The following is a 24,286-nucleotide window of genomic DNA, read 5'->3' as shown; positions in this document are numbered from 1 at the left end:
TAAATGATTTGGGGGACAAAAATACAATTTATGTGTCTATTTTTCAAGACCAAAAACAATTCACACATTTCAGAGAGAATTAATATTTAACACATGAAGCTATGAAAAAAAAAATCAAAGCATTAATCTTTTCCACCATCAAAATGGTGCAGATTCCGAGTGGGGTGGGGTCTCCTGCGCTGCAGTGGGTGGCCTCTTTGTACCAGGAAGACCCATTCTGTGCCCAGCATGGCTAGAGCCATCTGTCATGGAGCTATCTGTTAGAAATGCTAGAAATGTACATATTTTGGGAAATGGAACTAATAAATTGAATTCCTTTAGAAAATAAATTGAAATGCAGCATAAATCTATGAGGAAACTGAATTATATCTACAAACAAATTTATAGAGTCACTGTATAGATGAACATACTCTTTTGTAAGCACTGCCAAGTTTAATAAAACTTTGTACCAAACTGTGACCTTTATGTCTTAACTTAATTAAAGCAATCTTATGGGTGATGCCCAGTGTTAACTTGTGGATGGTTGCTACTGAAATCCATTATCCATGGAGTCCATGGTCAGCAGCAGCAGAAGTCAGGTGTGGAACCAACACCTTCCCTTGGAAGTTATGAGCTCAGCAGGGTAAACCATCAAAACCCAGCAAAGCTTCTTAAGGAGTGATAGTTTAAACACTTGCCCCCTCCCCCCAGCGGCAAATCAGTCATTCCAGTCAAAAAGAACTCTAGCTGAATTTAGGAGTCAGGCAAAAATTCCATTTGTGCAGGAAAAGGGATTTATATCAGTATCTTCATGTATGAGACATTTTCTTCATTGATATGTTCAGGTACCTGGCTATTTAACAAAAATTTTCAAAGTTTTTCTTTTCGGTTTTAGCACTATTATTATTTTTGGGGCTGAGGCTTCTAGGCAAGCCATATAGTACTGAGACACCTTCCACCCCATCTTTTTTTTTTTGAAAAAGTGACTTGTGAACTTAAAAAAAATGTAAAAATATGTCTTAAGACCCCCTCCTTTTTTTTCTTTTCAAGGTAGGGTCTCTAGCCTAGGTTGACCTGGAACTCTGTAGTCCCAGACTGGCCTTGAACTCACAGCAGTCCTCCTGCCTCTGCCTGTGCTTCCTGAGTCCTGGGATTAAAGGCATGCAATGCCAGGCCCGGCCTTAAGACATTTTGAACGTTTTGTTAGTAAGAATTTTTTCTTTTTCCTACACTCTTTATACTATAATTTTAATGTAAGAACAAAATAGTAATATGTTGTTAATATCTTTTGGGTTTTGTTTATTTGAAAAAAGTGGGTAGGGCTTTGCAGTGTAGCTCATTGGTAGAACATTTGGTAGATGCACAAGACACATTGGTGTGTTCCTCAACAATCCCCCCTCCCCCATACACACACACACACACACACACACACACACACGAGAGAGAGAGAGAGAGAGAGAGAGAGAGAGAGAGAGAGAGGGGGGGGAGGGGGGAGGGAGGGAGGGGGCGGGAGAGGGAGGGAGGGAGAGCAAAGACTGACTTTGTGAGTGAGCATGGTACCACTGGGGCCTCCTGCCACTGCAAACGCACTCCAGGTGCATGCACTGCTTTGTTAATCTGGCTTCATGTGGGCACTGGGGAATTGAACTCAGGCCATCAGGCTTTGCGAGCCAGTGCCTTTAACTGCTCAGTTATCTCCCCAACCCGAAGTCTGGGTCTTATAATTAGTACCGGGCAGTTGCTGTGAGGTGCCCTAAGTAGAAGATTTTCACTGTCATGATGCTTTTTCCCACTGGTAGACATGGGCATAGAATAAGGAAACATAAATAATTATAGGCTGTGTACTTATGAGAGAAACCATACTACTTCTCTCTTTTCTCTTCCTCTCATGTTTTATGCTTCTCTCTCTTCTTTGTATACTGTGCTGGGGATTGAATGTGGGAGCCCTGCATATATAAGGCATGCATTCCCCCACTGAGCTGTATTTCCCAGCCCTCTGTTCCTTCTCCTCCTGCCACTCTACTTGCATTTAAAAAAAAAAAAAATACTGGGCTGGAGAGATGGCTTAGCGGTTAAGCGCTTGCCTGTGAAGCCTAAGGACCCCGGTTCGAGGCTCGGTTCCCCAGGTCCCACGTTAGCCAGATGCACAAGGGGGTGCACGCGTCTGGAGTTCGTTTGCAGAGGCTGGAAGCCCTGGCGCGCCCATTCTCTCTCTCTCCCTCTATCTGTCTTTCTCTCTGTCACTCTCAAATAAATAAAAAAATAAAAAAATACTTTTATTTATTTGCAGGCAGAGAGAGAGATTGTGGGGTGGGCATGCCAAGGTCTGTAGCTGCTGCAGATGAACTCCAGATGCATGCTCCACTTTGTGCAGCTGGCTTTACATGGGTACTTGGGAAACAAACATGGGTAGTGCGCTCTGCAGGCAAGCTCCTTAACTGCTGAAATCTCTGAGGCCCACTGCTTGGGTGTTTTAAAACCTTTTCAAACTCACCATGATTCAGATGAAACTTTGATACTCCATGGCTCTTTGTATCTGAGAACTATTACAGAAACACCGGGATTCTCCATGGTCACACTACTCTCAGTTTGATCCCTCATTTCTAAGTCATGAATAAATCTCCACCACCCCTTTTGTAGTCTAGCCTTATCTCCTCATTTAGTTATTATTTGAAGTCTTTGGAAACTTGTTTTACTACTGAGTCTTTTGTATTTGACTCTAATAAGCTTTGCCCAAGGAATGAAAACTTGGGGTGAATAAAGGTCTTCCAAAGATCCAGCTCCTAATCTCTGAGGTCCCTTATATAACACAGAGGCTGTATTTTTTTTCATGTCTGAGCTAAAGATCTAGAGATGGACAGGTTTTCTTGGGGGCGGGTGTTATGTGATAGTCTGATATAGTCAGACTCCTTATAAGGAGGAGGCAGGAGATCCCAGTAGCAGCAGTAGGAGGGTTAAAGACCAAAGCGAGAGGCTGGAGTGTTCTATGGAAGGATCCTTGAGTCAAAGGATGCAGTGGCCTTTAGAAGCTATAAAAATCAAGGGAATGGATTCTTTCCTTATGGCCTTCAGAAGGAACCAGCATGCTGGCACCTTGATTTTAGTGCCATAGACTTATCTCTGACTTACGCTTTCTAGAGCTGCCTGATAGTAAAGTTGTGTGGTGTGTGTACTGGTGTTAGTGCACGTCGGAAATCAGAAAGTCTGTGTCTCAGTGATAATAACCTGCTTAAGGAAAAGGTCTGCCTGATAATCAGTAGGTATAGAAAAATCCCAAAATGTTTATAGTCTTATTCATGAACACTTTTTAATATGAAAATCTTTGTAAGATTGACAAAATTAACTTGGAGCATTTTGTCTGGAGTGAGCTACTCTTCAATTACTGAATTTCGGGTAGTTTTCTTAGCATTAGGTTTTTTGATGTTTTGCATTTTGGTATGCAGGCTCTATCTTTTTTTTCTTTAGTGAAAGTTTAAAATATTTCCCTTCAGCATCTCCCTACCTTCTCCACCCACTTCTTCACCCATTCTTTGCTTTTCTCATTCCTGGTTTCTCTTTCTTCTTGCCTATCCTCCAAAAAAAAAAAAAAAAAAAAAAAAAAAAAAATCCCCTAAAGCAATAAAAAACCAAAAACACCCAATCCAGTCGATTCTCCCTAACCAATAATTTTGTGGTGGTCCCCAGCTGGCATTTGGGACTCCTGGTGTGTGTCTTACTTAGAATTAATTGTGTTTGGATACACTGGCAGATCCGTCACGGGAGCTGGGTCAGGTTTTGATCCTGCAACACAGCTATAGCACACAGTGTTTAAGGGAGCCTCTCCACCTTGGCCTGGCTTGAACCAGTGTGTCTCATCTCCCCGTCTCCTATGGACGTGCATGTGTGTGTGTTCCCCAAGATAGGGTCTCACTCTAGCCCAGGATGACTGATATTCACTATAATCTCAAGGTGGCTTCAAACTCATGGCAGTCCTCCTACCTGCCTCCTGAGTGGCTGGGATTAAAGGCATGTGCCACCAATACCCAGCTGCTCTTTAAAAAAAAAAGAAATAAAAGCCGGGCGTGGTGGCGCATGCCTTTAATCCCAGCACTCCGGAGGCAGAGGTAGGAGGATTGCCGTGAGTTCAAGGCCATCCTGAGACTCCGTAGTGAATTCCAGGTCAGCCTGGGCTAGAGTAAGACCCTACCTCAAAAAAAAAAAAAAAAAAAAAGAAATGAAATGAAACCTCTTTATAAAGAAATATCTTTAAAAACTATAAAGAGAGAGGTAGAAACAGGGAGAAAGAAAGGCAGAAATATAGAGAGTGAGTATGGGGCACCAAGGCCTCCTGCCATTGCAAATGAGCTCCAGATACATGTACCACTTTGTACATCTCCCTTTACATGGGTACTGGGAAACCTAGGCCATCAGGTTTGTAAGCAGGCACCTTAACCTGAGCCAGCTCTCCAGCCCATTTCTTAAAAAGTTTTTTTGGGCTGGGCGTGGTGGCACATGCCTTTAATCCCAGCACTCTGGAGGCAGAGGTAGGAGGATTGCCATGAGTTCAAGGCCACCCTGAGAATACAGAGTGAATTCCAGGTCAGCCTGGGTTAGAGTGAGACCCTACCTCAAAAAACCAAAAAAAATTTTTTTTGGTCTATTTTTATTTATTTATTTGAGAGCAACAGATAGAGAGAAAGAGAGAGAGAGGAAGGTAGGGAAGGAGAGAGGGAGGTTTGGCATACCAGGCCCTCCAGCCACTGCAAATGAACTCCAGATGCATGCCACTTTGTGCATCTGGTTTATGAGGGTTCTGGGGAATTGAGCCTCTAACCAGGATCTTTAACTACTAAGCCATCTCCCTAGCCCTCCAGCCCCTTTTTTTAAAAGTATTTTTATCTTTTGAGGTAGGGTTTCACTGTAGCTCAAACTGACCTTGAATTTACTATGTAATATCAGTCTGGCCTCGAACTCACAGCCGTTTTCCTACCTTTGCCTCCCAAGTGCTGGGATTAAGGATGTGTGCCATTTTAAAAAAAGATTTTTATTTATTTGCAAGCAGAGAGAGGGTGTCTGGGTTGGGGAATGGGTGTGTCAGGGTCTCTTGTCACTGCAAAGAAACTCCAGAAACATGTGCCACTTGGTTCATCTGGCTTGACATGGGTACTGGGGAATCGAAGTCTGGCAGGCAGGGTGAGCCATCTAGTTAGTCTTTCCTGCAAATATTCTTCATCACCTTTCCCTTGCCTTTGGCACTTACTGCTTCTGGGAGGACCAGGTTATAGTAAGCCTTGTTCATTGTTGTGCAGTTTTCTGGCTTGACTTCATGAAATGCTTCTCATGTATTTTGCTTGCTTGTTGTCTTGGTTTTCTTCTGTAGCCTTTTTTTGTTTGGACCTGGGTCTGGCTCCAGCCCAAGCTGACCTGGAATTCACTATATAGTCTCAAGTTGGCCTCAGCCTCACAGAGATCCTCCTCCTACCTCTACCTCCCAAGTGTTGGAATCAAAGGTATGTGTCACCACAACCAGCACAGAGAAAGACAGATGGAGTGGGGTGGGGGCAGGGGAAGAGAATAGGTGCACCCAGACCTCCAGCCACTGCAAGCCGACTCCCGATGCCTGTGCCACTTGGTGCATCTGGCTTTATGTGGGTACTGGGGAATCAATGTAGTTGTTAGGCTTTGCAGGCAAGTGCCTTAACGCCTGAGCTATCTCTCCAGCCCCCGTTTTTACTTCCGTATGTTTGAGACTGAAGGAACTTTTTCAAGTATGAGCTCACTGTGCCATTTATTTTGTGCTGCATCTTACTCAAGTCTACAAAGACCAGAGAAAAATACCTCAGGGTTGTGTGAAAGATCTCAACCTGTGTGTTTGCTCCATTTCACGCTTCAGTTTAGCTGTGTTATGCATTTGGCATCTGGCTTGTTATGTGTTCACTTATGGAGTAGAATGGGCCCAGTCAATACCAGCACCACTCATGGCTTTCCTGGCATTGCTGTGCCACTGTAGACTTCTGGCTACAACCAGTCATCACCAGAATTGTAGCAGTTTCCTTTTTTTTTTTTTTTTTCTTTCTTCTTCCTGCTGCTTCTCTGTGGCCATCTTGGGAGTTGTCAGGTTGGAGTAGCAAAGAGAAAGACTGCTAATCATCTTTCAGGACAGGTGTAAGGTTTGAAGATTATCATGGTGGAGTTTATCCATCTTGTTCATCTGAATCAGATCCTGTATTAAGGAAGAAAAGCCCAGGCTCAGATGAATAAATCAGCCGACAGTCTGAGTATGTGGAGTCATTCATGTGTGTACCATGATATACAGAGCAGCTGGAGGGGGCAGCTGTGATGTGTTCAGTGGAGTAGAGTACAGGCTGTCCAAGAGCAGGAACTCAGGTAAAACTGCTTCTGAATAGTATTGGAAAATGTCTCATTAACAACTGAGTGTTTAGTTGCCTCCAAGTCTTCCTGAGAAGATTAGTTTCCAGTAATATACATTCCCCAAATGGATATTAGATATTTAATCAAGGAGCCTTCATAATTAAGATTAGCCAAGTATCTTCAGTGAAGTATTCTAATTAAGTGTTATAGATCCCGAGGCTGCACTGATGCAGCTCAGCTGGGCTGTTTTACATGTGATGGGGGAGTCTGGTTACAAAACTACACAAACCCATTTGTGAAAGTCTCTAGCTTCCCTTGCTTTGTATTACAGGTTTTGACTTCATAAGATTTTTGCTCTAGGTGTCTCCACCTTGCAGTACAATAACTAGGTATTTTCTCTAGATTGAAACTTTGCACTCCCACTTCTTTCTTTGTAATGGGATCAGGATCATCCATCCCACTTCCTTCTTCCTGATGGGATCAGGATCATCCACCCCACTTCCTTCTTCCTGATGGGGTCAAGATGATCCACCCCACTTCCTTCTTCCTGATGGGGTCAGGATCATCCACCCCATTTCCTTCTTCCTGATGGGGTCAGGATCATCCACTCCACTTCCTTCTTCCTGATGGGGTCAGGCTCATCCACCCCACTTCCTTCTTCCTGATGGGGTCAGGATCATCCACCCCACTTCCTTCTTCCTGATGGGGTCAAGATCATCCACCCCTCTTCCTTCTTCCTGATGGGATCAAGATCATCCACCCCTCTTCCTTCTTCCTGATGGGGTCAAGATCATCCACCCCACTTCTTTCTTCCTGATGGGGTCAAGATCATCCACCCCACTTCCTTCTTTCTGATGGGGTCAAGATCATCCACCCCTCTTCCTGCTTCCTGATGGGATCAGGATCATCCACCCCTCTTCCTTCTTCCTAGTGGGATCAGGATCATCCACCCCACTTCCTTCTTCCTAATGGGGTCAGGAACAGCCACCCCACTTCCTTCTTCCTGATGGGATTTGGGGTGGCTTCCAATCTCACCAGTGCTCTATCCCTCTATCCCTCAGTGTTGTGCATGGATCTGGTGTTCTGATCATCTGTGCTGATGCCCTGCAGCCGGGGGATGAATGCTTTCTTTGGACTCCTTTAGGTTCGTGGTTGGTTTGGGGATGGGAGAGTCCAGGAAGCCTGGGGTTGTACTGGAACTGCTCAGCTGGTCCCACCTCTACCCCTTTCAGCAGACCTTAGCTGATCTCTGCTGTCTCCCCTTCAGGTTTGATGAGGTTAGAAATTCCCCTTGTTTGGTTTCTGCTCATGCAGTTGGGTGCTTGACCCGGTGGGCATGTGGATTCGTGTGGGTCAGAAGAGCCTCCATAGGATTCTGGCTGGTTTCCTCCTTCCTGGTAGATCTTGGTCTCTCCTGTTTCTCCGTTATGGCTGATAAAAATCTATACACCTTCACTTTTCGGAAGAAAAGTGTATTTTGCTGTGGTTTTGCTTTAATCCCTCCCTAGGCTGGTTTGGTGTGACTCCTATGCAGCCATCTTACCTGGAAGTCTGTGACATGTTTTATAGTCTTCTGGGACTGGCCCCTTTCCTTCAGCAATGTGTTTTCTGTTTTTAGTTGCTGTCTCCTGTTGCAGTGTGTGAATATACAGCTTGTTTATGTATTTAGCCATTGAAGAATCTTTGGGTTGTATGGTGGTTAATATTCATTGTCAACTTAACTGTCTGTGGAATTATCTAAGAGACGTACCTCTGGATGTGTCTGGTGGTGGTTCCAAAGAGGTTTAACTGAGGAGGGAAGAACCACCTTAGGTGTGGATGCACCATCACAAAGATTATGGTATTTTGGACTGAATGAAAAGAAAGCGAGGGGAGCACCAGGATTCATCTCTTTCTGCTTCTCTGGGTATGTTGTGACCATCCACCTCAGCCTTTGACTGCCATGCCTTTCCTAACTAGGTGGACTAGAAGCCAAATTAAATTCTTCTTAGTTTAATTTAATGTAATTGTGTGCATGTGAGAGAGAATTGTTACACCTGGGCCTCTAGTCACTGCAGTTGAAGTGTGCCACCTTGTGCGCATGCATGGCTTTGTGCACTTGGCTTATGTGGATTCTGGGGAGTCAAACCTGGGTCCTTAGGCTTCACAGGCAAGCACCTGAACTGTTAAGCCATCTCTCTAGCCCTTAAATTCTCCTTTACATTGCTTAGGTCAGGTATTTTGTCACAGCAACAAGAAAAATAACTAATAATGGAAAGTTCATACCGAGGAAATTATTTGATTAGACAGTGGATTGTATATTTGAAATGAATATGTCTTACAAAATAAGGTAGGGGGCTGAAACGATGGCTCAGTGGTTAAAGACACTTGCTTTCAAAGCCTGAAGGCCTGGGTTTGATTTCTCAGTACCTATGCAAAGCCAGATTTACAAAGCGGTTCACGTGTCTGGATTTTGTTTGCAGTGGCACTTTGCCCTGGTACATCTATCCTCATTCTTTCCCTTTTTTCTTCAAATAAATAGCATTATTAAAAAATTCAGGTAGAGGGGGCTGGAGAGATGGCTTAGCGGTTAAGCGCTTGCCTGTGAAGCCTAAGGACCTCGGTTCGAGGCTCGGTTCCCCAGGTCCCACGTTAGCCAGATGCACAAGGGGGCGCACGCGTCTGGAGTTCGTTTGCAGAGGCTGGAAGCCCTGGCGCGCCCATTCTCTCTCTCTCCCTCTATCTGTCTTTCTCTCTGTGTCTGTCGCTCTCAAATAAATAAATAAATAATAATAATAAAAAAATTCAGGTAGAGTGTGATTGAGTTAGATATGTGATATTTGTCTCTGACCTCTATATACATGCCCCACCCATGCATGAACACCCTCACACACTTGGGCTCACACAGAAAGCTTTAATGAAAGATTGTACTTAAAATGGTCAAAGTGGGGCTAGAGAGATGGCTTAATGGTTAAGCACTTGCCTGTGAAGCCTAAGGACCCTGGCACAAGATGGCACATGCATCTGGAGTTCATTTGCAGTGGCTGGAGGCCCTGGTGCGCCCATCCTCTATCTATCTGCCTCTTTCTGTCTGTCACTCTCAGATAAATAAATGAGAATAAACAAAAAAATGGTCAAAGTGTTTCAGCCTCCTTTCCCCCTCTTGCTGCACGTCCATTATAAAAAAGTTAAGCATATAACCATACATGTGCATGTGTGTTTTTTAACCCCTTGTCCCCTGTACAAGTGTCAGTTGCCATGTATATTGCTAAGACTCAGAAGATGGTGACCTACTGTTGAAGCTTTTTCTTCATTGATAATTGTTTTACTAGTTAATAGTGCAAGTTATTAGATAAATTGCTATCCTGTATCTCTGAGTTAATAGGCTCTTAGCACAAATACTGTGTTAGAGAGATTTTAAAAAATAATTTAAGACATATCCTTTGTCTTCTAGACCAGTATGATTGTGTTGAAGAGATGCTTACGTTATAGTAAACCTAGGTGGTGGAGAGTTTAACATGAGATTCCTGGGTAGAATGTTATTAAATGCCAAAAATTTGTGCTAAGTACTATGAGAGTTTAGATTAAAAGAGATTCATCCAAAAGTGGGGTTCTTGGGAAAGACCCAGTGCATAGTTAGTAAAAGATAGTGTCTAAGAGAAATAAATTTTATAAAGTAAGTGTGAATTTAACTTAAAGACTATTCTTACCTGGTTAATGCATTATTTTTAAAGGATCATGCAGTATTCGGTTTCTTCTTTATAGGAAAGCCCACAGCTGCAATGACAAGAACAAAGTTGATAATAACAGGATCTGAATGGTTTGAGGGCAATAGAGCAACATGAGGTTGGGAATAAGCCAGGCAAAGATAAGCAAGGGGAGGGAGTCTTCCTTTGAAGGAAGGAATATTAAAAAGCCCCTTGCAAGCATGGCTGCCTTCTTTTACAATTGGTGTTATTAAAGGAATTAGAATATATATATTTTAGTATGTTATATTAAGATATTGATCTGTAAATCCCCTGGGCAGGTATTGTTTTTCTTCTAATGCATAATGTAATTTTTTACTTAACTGGAAAATATTTATTGAATTAATAAAAGGAATTCTGAGCTTTCTGAAAGACTACTTTGTAGTTTTCAGAAATTAGTTCAGTATTGAGGACTAGGACTTAGAAATACTGAAAAGCATTTGCTAGCTTCGATTTCCTACTCCTTGTCCTCTCTTCCTCCTCCTCCTCTTTTAAGAGGATTGGGTCATAAATATTCAGGTGTATGTTCATGCTCTAGTTTTAGATGTCTGCCTTGCAAAGTTATTACAATCTGATTGTGAGCTCCTTAAGATGGAAAACTGTTAGGAAATGCAGTTCAAAAATACACTAATCTCTTCACCATTTCAAAAGAATAGATTTATTTTAAAATTAAACTGTTTATTTTCACCATTGATTGACTACCTAGCCTCTTTTGAAGTATAACTAGCTAGACTGAAAACACTGGACAGTGAGGTGTCTTAAATAAGAATATGTGTTCCTGAATTCTGAGTGGATTTAGGACTTAACCTACATATCTGTTTCTTTTTCTTTTTTCCTACAAAATATAGAGACTTTATTGTTTTTTAATTTTTTTTTGCTTTTTTTATTGACAGCTTCCATAAATATCAGCAATATAGCATGTTCATAATCCCCTCCCACCCTCTTTTTTCCCCCCTCCCAAACCCCTTCTACTGGATCCCTTCTTTCCAACTAGTCTCTACATATCAGTTCTTTTTAGGAGTAAATGAAAAAATGGACGAGGCTTGAGTGTAAGAGTATTTAAATGGTTCTCAAGATTTTCTGGTTCATGTGGTTTGATATTGAACTCTTTAGTCCTGGGCTTTAATTGTGCTTGGTGCTGGCCTGATGCTGTGCAGGGATACTCATTGCATCCCTCCATTCAGTCCCTCTAATTACCCCAACTTCCTAGGGAGTCGCTTAGAACTGGGCACGAGTGCTTGCTATTAAAATATTGGACTACCCTAGTTACATGTAACGAGGCAGTTTTTGATTTCAGATTTACGTAAGGATGAACAAAACAGGAAATAAAGTTATTTACTGTGATTTGCTTAAATAGGTAAGGAGTATTATGGAAATTATTTGGTTAGACAATGGATTAGGCATAAGTAATAAATGAATTCATGGGTAATATAGTTCCTGAGTCTTTTTTTTGCATTGTTGTTTTTTGTGCACATAGAAAGAGAAACCTACTTCAATGAATAGTGTGTGAAATGATTAGCTTTGCAATTTGAGTATATTTCTAGATGATGGTAATTGTTTTTGCTGGGAGCATCTGTTAACGCAGGGACTCGTCTCTTCAGGTTCACGTGAAAATGGCGGACGAGGCTGTCTGTGTTGGCCCAGCTCCCACCAGTAAAAGCTACCTCAACATGGATGCTATCATGGAAGCCATTAGGAGAACCAGGGCCCAAGCTGTGAGTCTGAATGAACCTATCTGCTGCAGCTGTTTTGTGTGTAGTGAGCAGAAAGCTAGAGTTTGTATTTAAAAAAAAAAAAATAGGAAAGAATGATTGAAAATGCTGTTGCAGTTAGTTCATGTCACATGAGTTAAATGTGGCCGAATTCGCTACTGGAAATCAAAGGCTTTGTAGCATCTGGCAGTGTTGGTCGCTGATCCTGCAGGTGGCTGCTGGATTCAGCTTTCACACCAGGGAGTAGTTTCAGTTCATTTCCAAATTTGCTAGGAAAAAAGAAATCCCAATTAGTTTTGAGTATTAACCCTTTCAGTAAAATAAGAACATTAATACACACACACACACACACACACACACACACACACACACACACACACTTCATCATATATAAACAAGATCCAAAGATTCTTTAAAATTCCATTTTAATCATTTAAAAATTGTGTATATCCAGTTTTATTTACAGAAATAAAAACAGTGCATTTGGTAATTATTTTAGTTTGTTAGCACTAAGTTTAGTCATTAAAATGCTCATAACTTACATTAACTTTTTTTCCCTAATTTATCTTGAATGGATAGATTCCAAGGAAAAAACTGGTTAATGACATGAAGAATAGTGTTTTGATTTTTTAAATATCTGAGAATTGATTTCATATATTGTCAAAAGCTATACGATGATCTGTATAATTGGATAAAAAGAGCTAACACTGGCTGTTAGCCTGGACTGCTTCTGCTAGTGTTCACATTTCTTCTGAAAGAAATGTTTTAGAAAGATACATGTTTAAATCAAAACACTGAGTTTAAGACGGGTTGGTGGTACACACTTTTAATTCTAGCATTTGGGAGGCAGAGGTAGGAGGATTGATTGCCTTGAGTTGAAGGCCAGTCTGAAAGTACATTATGAATTTCAGGTCAGCCTGGGCTATAGGGAGTCCACACCTCAAAAAACAAAAACAACAACAACAAAAAGACAAAATTGAGTTTGAGTTTAGCTGGGTGGGTGGTGCATGCCTTTAATCCTAGTACTTGGGATTTAAAAAACAACTGAGTCTCTGAACCCATATTACAAATACTTGAAATTTATTAGTACATTTAATGAAAGTAAAACCCTTGTAACCTTTTAAGTATAGCTTGTCAGAAAGCACTCTTTGTTTCCATAAAAAGATGAAATTGGCATAATGACATTCTTATTATGCAATAGTTTCAATTCTGTATTGTGTTCATGAAAATCAGTTCAAATTTAAAAATCTCCAATATGTAGCTATTTTGAGGTTATGATATTGTCTCCTTCAGAAATTTGGCTTCCCTCTTTAGTAGAATTATTTTACTAGAAATTTGTTACTGATAGTGAAGTAGCTAATTTTTTTTTAGCTATGTGAGTGAAGTAGCTAATTTTTGTTTAGCTATTTGGAAGAGTGAAAAACTATTTGAAAAGCTATTAGAACATGATGGTAGAACTTATATTGTAGCAATGTGGTTTGTAATGGAGGGTAACATAAAAACTATAAAGGAAAGTGGATGGCTAAATTTGGAGTGAAGAGAGAAAGAATGATATTAGATGAAAAAAAATCATGTAAACATATTCATCAAAGCAAAGTTCCATCTTAGTGCAGTCTGACAGAAAAGGCTCTGGCAAGGGGTTGGGTGTCATGTACCACTGGAAATAAATTGTGTTATTTAGTATCCTTGGGTCTTAAAGGGTAGAAATTCCTGGTACTATAAAGAAAGGAAAATTCTGAATTAAATAAAAATTATTTTTGTTTATTTTTATTTATTTATTTGAGAGTGACAGACAGCCACAGAGAGAAAGAGAGAGAGAGAGAGAGAGTGAGAGAGAGGGAGAGAATGGGCACACCAGGGCTTCCAGCCTCTGCAAACGAACTCCAGACTCGTGCGCCCCCATGGGCATCTGGCTTACGTGGGTCCTGGGGAATCGAGCCCTGAGATGGGGTCCTTAGGCTTCACAGGCAAGTGCTTAACCGCTAAGCCACCTCTCTAGCCCAAAATGCAGAATTTCTCATTCCTTTTTCCAAAAGTTCATTGTCATAATTCCTTGACCCAATAGCAATTGTAAAATTCTCCAAACTTGTTGGCCAAAGTTAGCTTTAGCAAAAGCAAGTGGAGTGTGTATTGGATAATGTAGGCAAAGGCAAGTGGACTGGCAAGTAGGTGGTATATTGCCTGATTATAGCTAGAACAGAGGATAAATTTGATTTTTTTACCCAGAAATGTGAGTTAGAGTCAAAGTGAGTGCAATAGTGAAATGTACATGCTGTTGACACACATTTTACATTAAGCTAAAACTAAAAGAACTTTTTCTTGTCATTTCTAAGGTACATCCAGGCTATGGATTTCTTTCTGAAAACAAAGACTTTGCCAGGTGCTTGGTAAGTTTGCTCTGAGCCAGAAACCATTAACTTATTTCAAAAAGCAGTGTGGCGATAAGACTTGTGCATATGAGAAGTGAAGAATCATAGACGTAGTGGTTTGATTCAGGTGTCCCCCATAAACTCAGGTGTTCTGAATGCCAGGTTCCCACCTGAGGGAGATTTGGGAATTTGGTGGCTGGCTTATGGGTGTTATAGCCAGTTTCCCCTTGCCAGTGTTTGGCACACTCTCCTGTTGCTATGGTCCAGGGGGTGATGTCCACTCTTTGCTCATGCTCTCGTTTTCCCCTGCCATTGTGGAGCCAAAATAAACCTCTTTTTCTTGCAAGCTGCTCTTGGTTGGGTGATTTCTGCCAGCAATGTTGAACTTGACTGCAACAGTAGAATTCTAATTGATCTGCAGATTCTTTAAAAATTGTTAAAAGTGATGAGTTTTTATTCTATAACCCAGGTCTTCACTTAAAAAATAATGATAAAAATTGAAAAGGCACAATTCACCATTCTGCCTAGTTTATTATATGCTGTGTTGTTTCCTAACTTTAAAAATAAAACTATAAAAATTTAAATATAAACATATTAGGCTGTCCAGTGATTTCTCATAGTGGTTGAGTTATATCACAAGGATGGAAAAGGAAACCAGAAGAAACATTATGTTTTTTCTAACTTTATTCTAAATTGTGAAAGTTAAGATCAAATCGTGTGCTTTTGTTTTAGAAAAATATTTTCAATGATCTGAGTTTAGCCCTAATATTACTATCCTAGTCAGATAAAATAACCTGTTTGTTGTCAAACATTTTTTCAAGATATATTTATAATTACATTCAAGTTGGCACTGAAACTTAAGCTTTTAAAAGAACTAAAGTAGGATTTTGATTAATATTTATGAATGTTTTGGTGATTACATTATTTCTATCAGATCTCAAATTGGGTTTCTTATACATTATACCTTTTCTTCCCTTTAGTAACTTGTATTTTAGTCTGAGGACCTCAAATTATTTATAAATCTAATATTTTCTAGATGAAACCTATAAGTCTATAAACCCAAGTTGGAACAGTTCTTAAGATCATAGAATTCTAGTTTAGAATCATCTAAATTTTAATTTAATTAATTTATTAGAGAGAGAATGAAAGAGGAAGAGAGAGAGAAAATGGGTGGACCAGGGCCTTTAGCCACTGCAAATGAACTCCAGACTCATGCACCACTTTGTGCATATGGCTTATGTGGGTACTGGGGAATCGAACCTGAGTCCTTTGGCTTTGTGGGCAAGTACCTTAACCACTAAGCTGTCTCTCCAGTCCAGAATTGTCTATTCTAACTAACTGTATGGTTGGAAGCTAGAGAGGTGTCTGGAGAGAAGAGTTTGGTGGATGTATCCAGAGATCTGAATTTATTTTAGTTTTTCTTTTTTCTTTTTTTATAAGTCATTCACAATTTTAGCCAGTTATGAAACAATGTTTCTTTGGCACCTGCTGCCAAGGCATTTGAGAAGGGTACAAAAATGACTTAGATACAAGTTCTGCTCCTGAAGAGTTTATAGGCATGCTGTGGAGCGTCAGTCACAGGATGTTAATCCAAGAAAGAAAATGCTAAACTGGGCGTGGTGGCGCATGCCTTTAGTCCCAGCAGAGGCAGAGTTAGGATGATCACCATGAGTTCCAGGACACTCTGAGGCTACATAGTGAATTCCAGGTCAGCCTGGGCTAGAGTGACACCCTACCTCAAAAAACAAAACAAAAACCAACCTGTTAGAGTTCAAGTTTGTATAAATGAAGAAAAAAAATTTCCTTTTGTGTGTTCTCTAATGTTCTTTAACAGTACTATGCCTCTACCAAGCCCAACTGTAATGTTGCCAAACATGGCTGCCTCTTTCCTGTCCCACGCTGCCTGCCCTGCTGCATTCCAGCTCCCCATCCTTAAAGCATTGCTCATGTCTTACTGTTTTCTAGAGCACTTAAAAAATTTTAAAACTTTCTTACTTGGCTTGGCATACCACTCTCTCTATTACGTTGCAGTTGCTTCTGTATTTCAGTGTTCCATTGTGATAAGAGCCTTAAGACTTAGCAGTCTTGTTTTCCTCTTTGTCATCTATGGTTTGATTTCTACATAGGAAGTTCAATAAATGTTCAAGAATGATTAGGTTAAATAAATATTATTAGATTACTAATTAGAAAACATTCAGCCTACCAAAAAAAAAAAAAAAAAAAAAAAAAGCTCTCTTTACATCACCAAAGGATTTGCTTGGAACCAGAGACAGTGCTGTTTTTTTCCACTATAAAAACAAGTAGCTCATGATTATTTAACACTCTTCTTTGTGTGCAAGAGAACAGGATTCTTGATACATAATTCTCTCTAGTATTAAATTTGTTTCCATCTGAGCCTGTCATTTAAGATGATCATTTTTAAAATATCTGGTCTTCATTGGTATGTTCCATAGAATCAACACAAAATTGCCTACAGCTTTTCTCATGTTGTGTAAATACTGTTTGCGTGGTTGGTGGGCAGCTGTGATACTGCGTATTTACCAGCGCATGTTCTTAGAAACCTGATCGTTTTTAGTGTCGTGGCAGTGGACTGCCTTGTTGGTAGCAGCTTTTGGTGAGAAGGACTGACAGACGACTTAAGGCTTTTCTTTTGATTTTAGTTTGATACTGTGGAGTTCCTTTATTGTACTGCTGTTTTCTTACATTTGAAATTAAATTAAATATAGAGAGTTTCACTAATTTCTGGTATTGTTTACTGCTAAAGAACAGTGTTTGTGTCAGGAAATCTGTTCATGCTTTATCATCTGATAATTTGTTTTACCTGATATCTTAGTTTAAATATTTTTTTCTGAATACCATATACTTGTTTTAGAAATTATTTAATAGGAGAATTTTCTAAAAATATACTGGGCTTAGGATATAGTCTAGTGGTAGAGCACTTACCTAGCATGCATGAAACCCTAGATTCAATCCCCTGTACAACCAAAAAATAAATGTATACTAAACATTTTAAGACTGATAATTCTTTATGCCTAATTTATACAAATCAGATTAGATTACATATGACTCCTGTGGTACATGACTTGAACAAAATTGTGCTTTTTTTGTTACTGTTTAGGTGGGTCAACAGAAAAAAAAAACAAATGATAACTAGTCTTCATAAAGAACAGTAGTTATCAACAATTTGTATCAAGCAAACAGATTGTATTTCAAATTGTTTCCTGTTCTGTATTTTCTTTCCTTTCTGATCTTTACTTCTGAGTGATAAAGAACCAGCAATAGGAGACTGAAAGGCCTGTTAGGATTAAGAAAAGAATTCAGAGTTTACAAGCATCCTTGAAATTCCTAGAAAAAAGGAATATTGGGGCTGGAGAGATGGCTTAGTGGTTAAGTGCTTGCCTGTGAAGCCTAAGGACCCCGGTCGAGGCTCCATTCCCCAGGACCCATGTTAGCCAGATGAACAAGGGGGCGCACGTGTCTGGAGTTCGTTTGCAGTGGCTGGAGGCCCTGGTGCGCCCATTCTGTCTTTCTCTCTCTCTCTCTCTGCCTTCTCTCTGTCTGTCACTCTCAAAAAAAAAAGAAAAAAGAAAAAAGAAAAGAAACAAAAAAGGAATATTGGTTTAAAGAGATTTCATATAGCCTTCCTAGTTTTTCCTTTTTTTACATATACACACATACTTTATATATTCTCATATATATAGTTCAGCACAGCATTTTGATAGCCTTACAAGGCATGTACATGTTGGATTAATTACTTATGTATTACGTTTGGCATTATCAGTATGTTTAAAGATATGTGTATGTGTGTACATTGTGAGTGCTTTTAGTAGGACTCAGCACTGAAAGAATAGAAGGGATGTTTGACAAGTCATTGAGGCTGGAGCTAGTATTTTTCTTCTTAAAATTTTGATATGTGTGCAATGAGTATGCACATGTGTGTGCAGATGCATGCCCCATATGCACATGGGCAGAAGCCAAAGGAAGACATTTGGCATCCTCCTGTGTCGCGTTTCTGTCCTGTTGCCTTGAGACAAGTCTCTCAGGGAACCTGGAGCTCACCATTTATAGGCGAGACTGGCTGACCAGCAAGCCCCAACCATTGTCCTGTCTCTGCACCCCCCAGTGTTTGTGACCTTGCCTGGTATGTTATGTGGGCTTGGGGAATCCAACTCAGGTCCTCATGCTTACATAGCAAGAGATTTATTTAAAAAAATATTTTTATTTATTTATTTGCAAGCAGAGAGAGAGAAGGGAGACAGAGAGAATGGGTGTGCCACGGCCTCAACCACTGCAAACAAACTACAGATGCATGTGCCACTTCATGCATATGGCTTTACCTGGTTACTGGGGAATTGAACCTGGATCATTAGGCTTTGCAGGCAAGCACCTTAAGCACTGAACCATCCTTGGAGCATTTTTACCAACAAGGAATGCAGTGATTGCAGAATCATCAGTCTGTCTGTCTGTGTCTGTCTGTCTGCCTGTCTGTCTGTCTATCTATCATCTATTTTCTTAATATCCATCTCATTGGTTTAGTACATACAACTTTTAAATTTTTTAAAAATAATTTTATTTAATAAAATAAAATACTATTTTTTATTTAGAGAGAGAGAGAAAGAGTCAAAGAGCGAGTGTGAGTATGGGTTGTCGGGACCTCTTGCATATGAACTGCAGACACATGGCTTACTTTGTGCATCTGGCTTTACATGGGCATTGGACAATAGAACCTGGAGCAGCAGGGTTTGCAAGTAAGAGCCTTTAATTGCTGAGCCATCTTCTCAGGCCACGCTTAGATAACTTTAAATAGCTATGACATCCACTGTAGTGTAGGCATGGGTATAGGGAAGTACTTATGTTGATTATAACCTGTTTCTGCTCCCCCTTCTGAAGTTGGCTAATATGTACAAAAATTAAAACATGGATCACATTAATGTAAAACATGCATAATTTGATTTGACATTTATACTCCTTAAGAATCTCACTTGCAAAGATATACTTGGAAAAAAAAGTTTGTCAGGGCTTTATTTTTTGTAATAGCAAAATTTGGAAACTGCTCAAAAATTTTTCATCTGGAAAATGAAGAGAATGACAGCCACCCTGCAGGGTTGTTGCAAAGATTAGAAACATGTAAGTAAAGAGCCCAGAGCAAAGGCTGGCGTTGCCAGGTGAATCACTGTCATCAGCGTAGGTAGTGATGTTACTTTAGTAGATGGGGAGAGCAACTAGAAGAGTTTTTAGGGGAATAAGATAGTCAGAATTGGGCTGGAGGGATGGCTTAGCGGTTAAGGCATTTGCCTGCAAAGCCAAAAAACCCAGGTTCAATTCCCTAGGACCCACGTTAGCCAGATGCACAAGGGGTGCATGCATCTGGAGTTTGCAGTGGCTGGAGGCACACCCATTCTCTCTCTCTCTCTCTCTCTCTGCCTCTTTCTCTCTGTGTCTGTTTGTCACTCTCAAATAAATAAATAAAAATAAGCAAAAAAAAATTAAAAAAAAGATAGTTAAAATTAGTGGTAGGGGAAAATTAATCACATGGTCCTTTTCATATGTGTTTTAAAATTCAGGTGTTTTTCTGCTGAGATGAGTATGTGATACTACTGCATTTGTATGCATGGTGCTGCAGTTCTAAAACTGCTTCGGGATGAATGATCTAATTTCAGTCATTGAGACATTCGGACTGGGCAGTACTCACTCCTTTTTACAGAAAGAATGCTCAGACCCGGTGCAGTGACTTGCCCACAGTGGCATGCTACTCGTTGGTATCAGAACCAGAACTGCATTAGCTGGCTGATGCCGTAACACAGAAATTAGAAAAGGAAAGAAACTGTAACTTTCCTGGCTTAGTTGAAAAAAACCAAGAGCTTTGAAATAGCTGAAATGTTGAGATAAAATCTCTTTTACAAATTGCCAGTGGGCTGAGGGGATGGCTCAGTGGTTAAGGGCCCTTGCTTGCAAAGACTGCCTGCGTGGGCCTCATTCTCCAGCACCCCACACAAAGCCAGATGCACAAGGAACGTAGCCGAGGCTCGTGCCCTTCTGACGCTGATAGTAGTGTGTTCAGCACACCATGAGTTCCAGCAAATGACTGTGTGGAGGGAACCTTGGAGAAAAGCCTTTTGCTCGGTTGTTGGTTGACATGTGTGAGGCTGAGTCTGCAGCCCGAGAGCTCCTTGAAGTGTGTTTTGAAGGCTTCGTTACTACGACTAATGTCCTCAAGTCGTCAGATTTGCTAGTGACTCTTACATTTATTTTGTCCTTGAAGCAGTTGAGAGTGAATTTAAAATGATTCCTAAGATCTTTTTGTTGTTGTTTTGTTTTGAGTAGGAGGAACAAGAGACTGGGAACAAAATTGTTTATAACTTTTATTTTGTGTCTGGGTAGCCCATGGACATATGCATTAAATGTGACTCTTGTCATTTATATGTTACAGCCTGTAAAAGGTTACAGCTGCCGGCAGGGTGTGGTGGCGCACGCCTTTAATCCTAGCACTCAGGAGGCAGAGGCAGGAGGATCACCATGAGTTCGAGGCCACCCTGAAATTACATAGTGAATTCCAGGTCAGCCTGGGCTACAGTGAGACTCTGCCTCCAAAAACAAAAGAAAGCAAAACAACAACAAAAAAATTTAGAATTGATAATATAGCATATTTTGTGGACATTGGCTTTTAGCTGCATAATTTTCTATTAATATTATTAGTTGTCCCATCCATGTCTTGAACAGAGCCTCTTTATTTTATTGAGCTTATTAATTTTTAAGTATTTAAGAATATAAAACTTGAAGTCATTTAAATGACATGAATTCCTTGTTTCTATATGAGAACCTCCAACCTCAGCTTCCAGTTTATATCCTAGACGCGGCATTGATACCAAGTTCACTTTCTTTTGGAGCGTGCATGCATGTGTGTATATGTGTGTGAACGACAGAGAAACTCTCTGCATAGATGAGTTACCCTTGTTTGTAATGTAGGATTATATTTGTTTATACGAGAAATGAGGCTTGGGATAGAGGCCTTGTTTAGCGTGTGTGAAGTAGCACTGGATGGCTCAGGACTTTTCCTGTGAAAGGAAGAAACATCATAAAACCCTTATCGTGACAGAATATCTCAGAAATGTTTGAGTATGGTTTTTTTTTTTTTTTTGGTTGGAATGTTGAACTAATGATTTCTTTGGACTTCTTGTTGGAGATTTCAAAGTTGGTGTAGAGGCCTAAAATAAATTCCTGAAAAGGAAAAACATCTTCATTTTATGTTTTTAAATTTTATTTTATTTTTTAAAGATTTTTTTCTTTTTTTTTTTTTTTAAGGCTAAAATGAGCCAAATGCTTTTAGGACCATGCAGTTTTTGGGCGTGATTTGGTAAGACTGAGATTTCTTTGCCTTTGGCAGAGGTGAGAACAGCTTGAAGTGGTCTTTCAGCCTTCCTGGTCCTCTCTGCTGGCCCTCTCAATTCTGAGCACAGCCTGGATTCTCACAGTTAAAAGTCTTGCTGTGTGAACTGGAAAAGCTACTTCAGGTTTACCGCTAAAGATAATGTGCTATGTTTACTGTTTTTTTTTTAAATTTTTTTGTTCGTTTTTATTTATTTATTTGAGAGTGACAGAGAGAGAGAGAAAGAGAGAGAGAGAGAGAGAGAGAGAGAGAGAAAGGCAGATAGAGAGAGAGAATGGGCGCTCCAGGGCTTCCAGACATTGCAAATGAACTCCAGACACATGTGCCCCCTTGTGCATCTGGCTTACGTGGGTCCTGGGGAATGGAGTCTCGAATCGGGGTCCTTACGCTTCACAGGCAAGTGCTTAACTGCTAAGCAATCTCTCCAGCCCTGTTTGCTCTTTTTTTTCTTAAAAAACATTTTTATTTATTCATTTATTTGACAGAGAAAGAGAGAGAGAGAGAGAGAGAATGGGTGTGTAGGGCCTCCAGCCACTACAAATGAACTCCAGATGCGTGAGCTCCCTTGTGCATCTGGCTAACATGGATCCTGGGGAATCAAACCTGGGTCCTTTGGCTTTATAGGCAAACGCCTTAACTGCTAAGCCATCTCTCCAGCCCCTGTTTGCTCTTTATTGGACGTATGTCTCCAAGGCAAGATGTAAGTTGGTCATGTGTTACAAATCAGTTTGACAATCTGTATTTTTTAGTTGTAGTTTTTAGGGAATTAAGCTTGGTTTGGTTTGTGTTACTTCAGTTTAAAAAATTTAGCTAATACTTTCATTGAGATTCAATTCATATGCCATAATTGTTATCCTTTTAATGTATTTTAAATGAGTTTTTACAAATCTCAGTTGTATAAAGAACATCCTATGCAAGTTCAGTATACTCTTAATATTTAATGATTGTGATTGGATTTATGATTATCATTTTTTTTCTGTTGTTTTTTTTCAAGGTAGGATCTCGCTTTAGCCCACACTGACCTGGAATTCACTATGTAGTCTTAGGCTGTCCTCTAACTCACTGCATTCCTCCTACCTCGGCCTCCTGTGTGCTGGGATTAAAGGTGTGCACCACGACTCTTGGCTACAGTATCATTTCATTACACAGTTTTCTTTTCTCTCTGTCTCACTTTCTCTTTTTTTCCCTTTTGTTTTCCTTCCCTGTCTTCTTTGGACTATTCGAATATTTCTTGAAATTTCATTTAAATTTAGCCATTGGACTGTTTGTGTTTATGTGCATATTTGTGGCTTTTAATGTAATTTTTAGGGATTAGCATACATCATTGGTAATCCCTATCTTAGTAATGGTATATAGGATGTTTCTGCCTTCTGGCTAATTGGAATAATGCTGCTATAAACTTTGCTATTCAATATCTACTTGAGTTTCTGGGTATATAGCTAGAAGAGAGTTAAGTTGCTAAACCCTACTGTAAAATTTATATATATATATAAATTTTATATTTTATTATATATATGTATATATATAAATATATATATATATATTTATTTATTTATTTATTGTTGTTGTTTTCAAGGTAGGGTCTCACTCTGGCCCAGGCTGATCTGAAATTAGCTATGTAGTCTCAGGGTGGCCTCGAACTCACAGTGATCCTCCTACCTCTGCTTCCTGAGTGCTGCTATTAAAAGTGTGTGCCACCATGCCTGGCTGTACTTATGTGTTTTAACTTTCTGAGAACATACTACACTTTTTCCCATTGTGGGTGCACCATTTTGTTCCACTGTATTATTATTATGTTTTGTATGATCAAAAAACAACACCTGTTCTTAATATAAGTTTTGGGTAATTAGTTGACTAATTGGCTATTTATAATGTAACCTTCACATGTTTAATGTAATAGTAACTTCCTTACACTATATTAATGCTTATTAGTGTAGTATCAGTTTTACACAGATTTGTGGAATCATGAGGCCATGGGCCATGGACATTTATTAATATTTTTTCCCCTAACAGTGGTTATATAGGTTGACCAGTGAGTCCTAGAAATCCTTAGGTTTCTGCTTCCCTACAAAGCTCTGGAGTTATATGCATGTGTGGCCAAGCCCAGCTTTTAATGTGGGTACTGGTGGTCCAACTCCGGTCGTCTCATACTTCCATAGCAAGTGCTCTTACCTGCTAAGCTATCGCCTCAGCCCCTAACTGATTTTAAATAAAAATTTAAGGGCTGGGAAGATGGCTCCACAGTTAAAGACAATTTGCTTACAATGCCTGCTGGCCCTGGTTTGATTCCTCAGTACCCACATAAGGCTAGGTGAGCAAAGTGGGATAGGGATCTGGAGGTCATTTGCAGAAGCAAGAAGCCCTGAAATGCCATAATCTATCTCTTTTCTCTCTCCTTGCAAATAAATAAGTAAATACATACACAATAAATGCTTAAACAAATTAAGCTACAAAGAAAGAAGAATTGAATGAATTCTAGCATGCATTTTGAGTTTGTGATTAACACTTGGCCTTTTGCTTCCGTCCTGTTCTTTTGTCTTTTCTTGTGCTTATCTCTCCCTCACATCATTTCCACTTCGGTGCACATCAGCATGCCTTGGAAAGACTGCTTCAGTATTTATTTACCATTCTCTCTTGGTTAGAAGGTTTGAAATATCTTGATGGTCAGTAAAGTACATCCATAGCGACGCTTATTGCACCCTTGAGGTGTATACTCCTGTCACAGTCTCAGTCCCAACAGAGGACATACTCTGAACCCCCAAG

The 24,286-nt window shown here is 40.0% G+C and overlaps 1 protein-coding gene across 2 annotated transcripts in view; it reads left to right on the top strand.

The window, feature by feature from the left end:
- Positions 1–24,286, top strand: part of Pcca (propionyl-CoA carboxylase subunit alpha) — a 339,901-nt gene that overhangs the window by 35,946 nt on the left and 279,669 nt on the right. For both annotated transcript variants that reach the window (XM_045144878.1, XM_004663385.2), the window contains exons 5-6: positions 11,657–11,770; positions 14,101–14,154. In XM_045144878.1, coding sequence (XP_045000813.1) covers positions 11,657–11,770; positions 14,101–14,154 — 168 coding nt within the window. The remainder of the gene's footprint in view (positions 1–11,656; positions 11,771–14,100; positions 14,155–24,286) is intronic.

The sequence above is a fragment of the Jaculus jaculus genome, chromosome 3 (genome assembly GCF_020740685.1).
Source record: "Jaculus jaculus isolate mJacJac1 chromosome 3, mJacJac1.mat.Y.cur, whole genome shotgun sequence".
Classification (NCBI taxonomy): Eukaryota; Metazoa; Chordata; class Mammalia; order Rodentia; family Dipodidae; genus Jaculus; species Jaculus jaculus.
The sequence above is the reverse complement of the archived record's forward strand: the minus strand, read 5'-3'. Positions and strand labels throughout refer to the sequence as shown.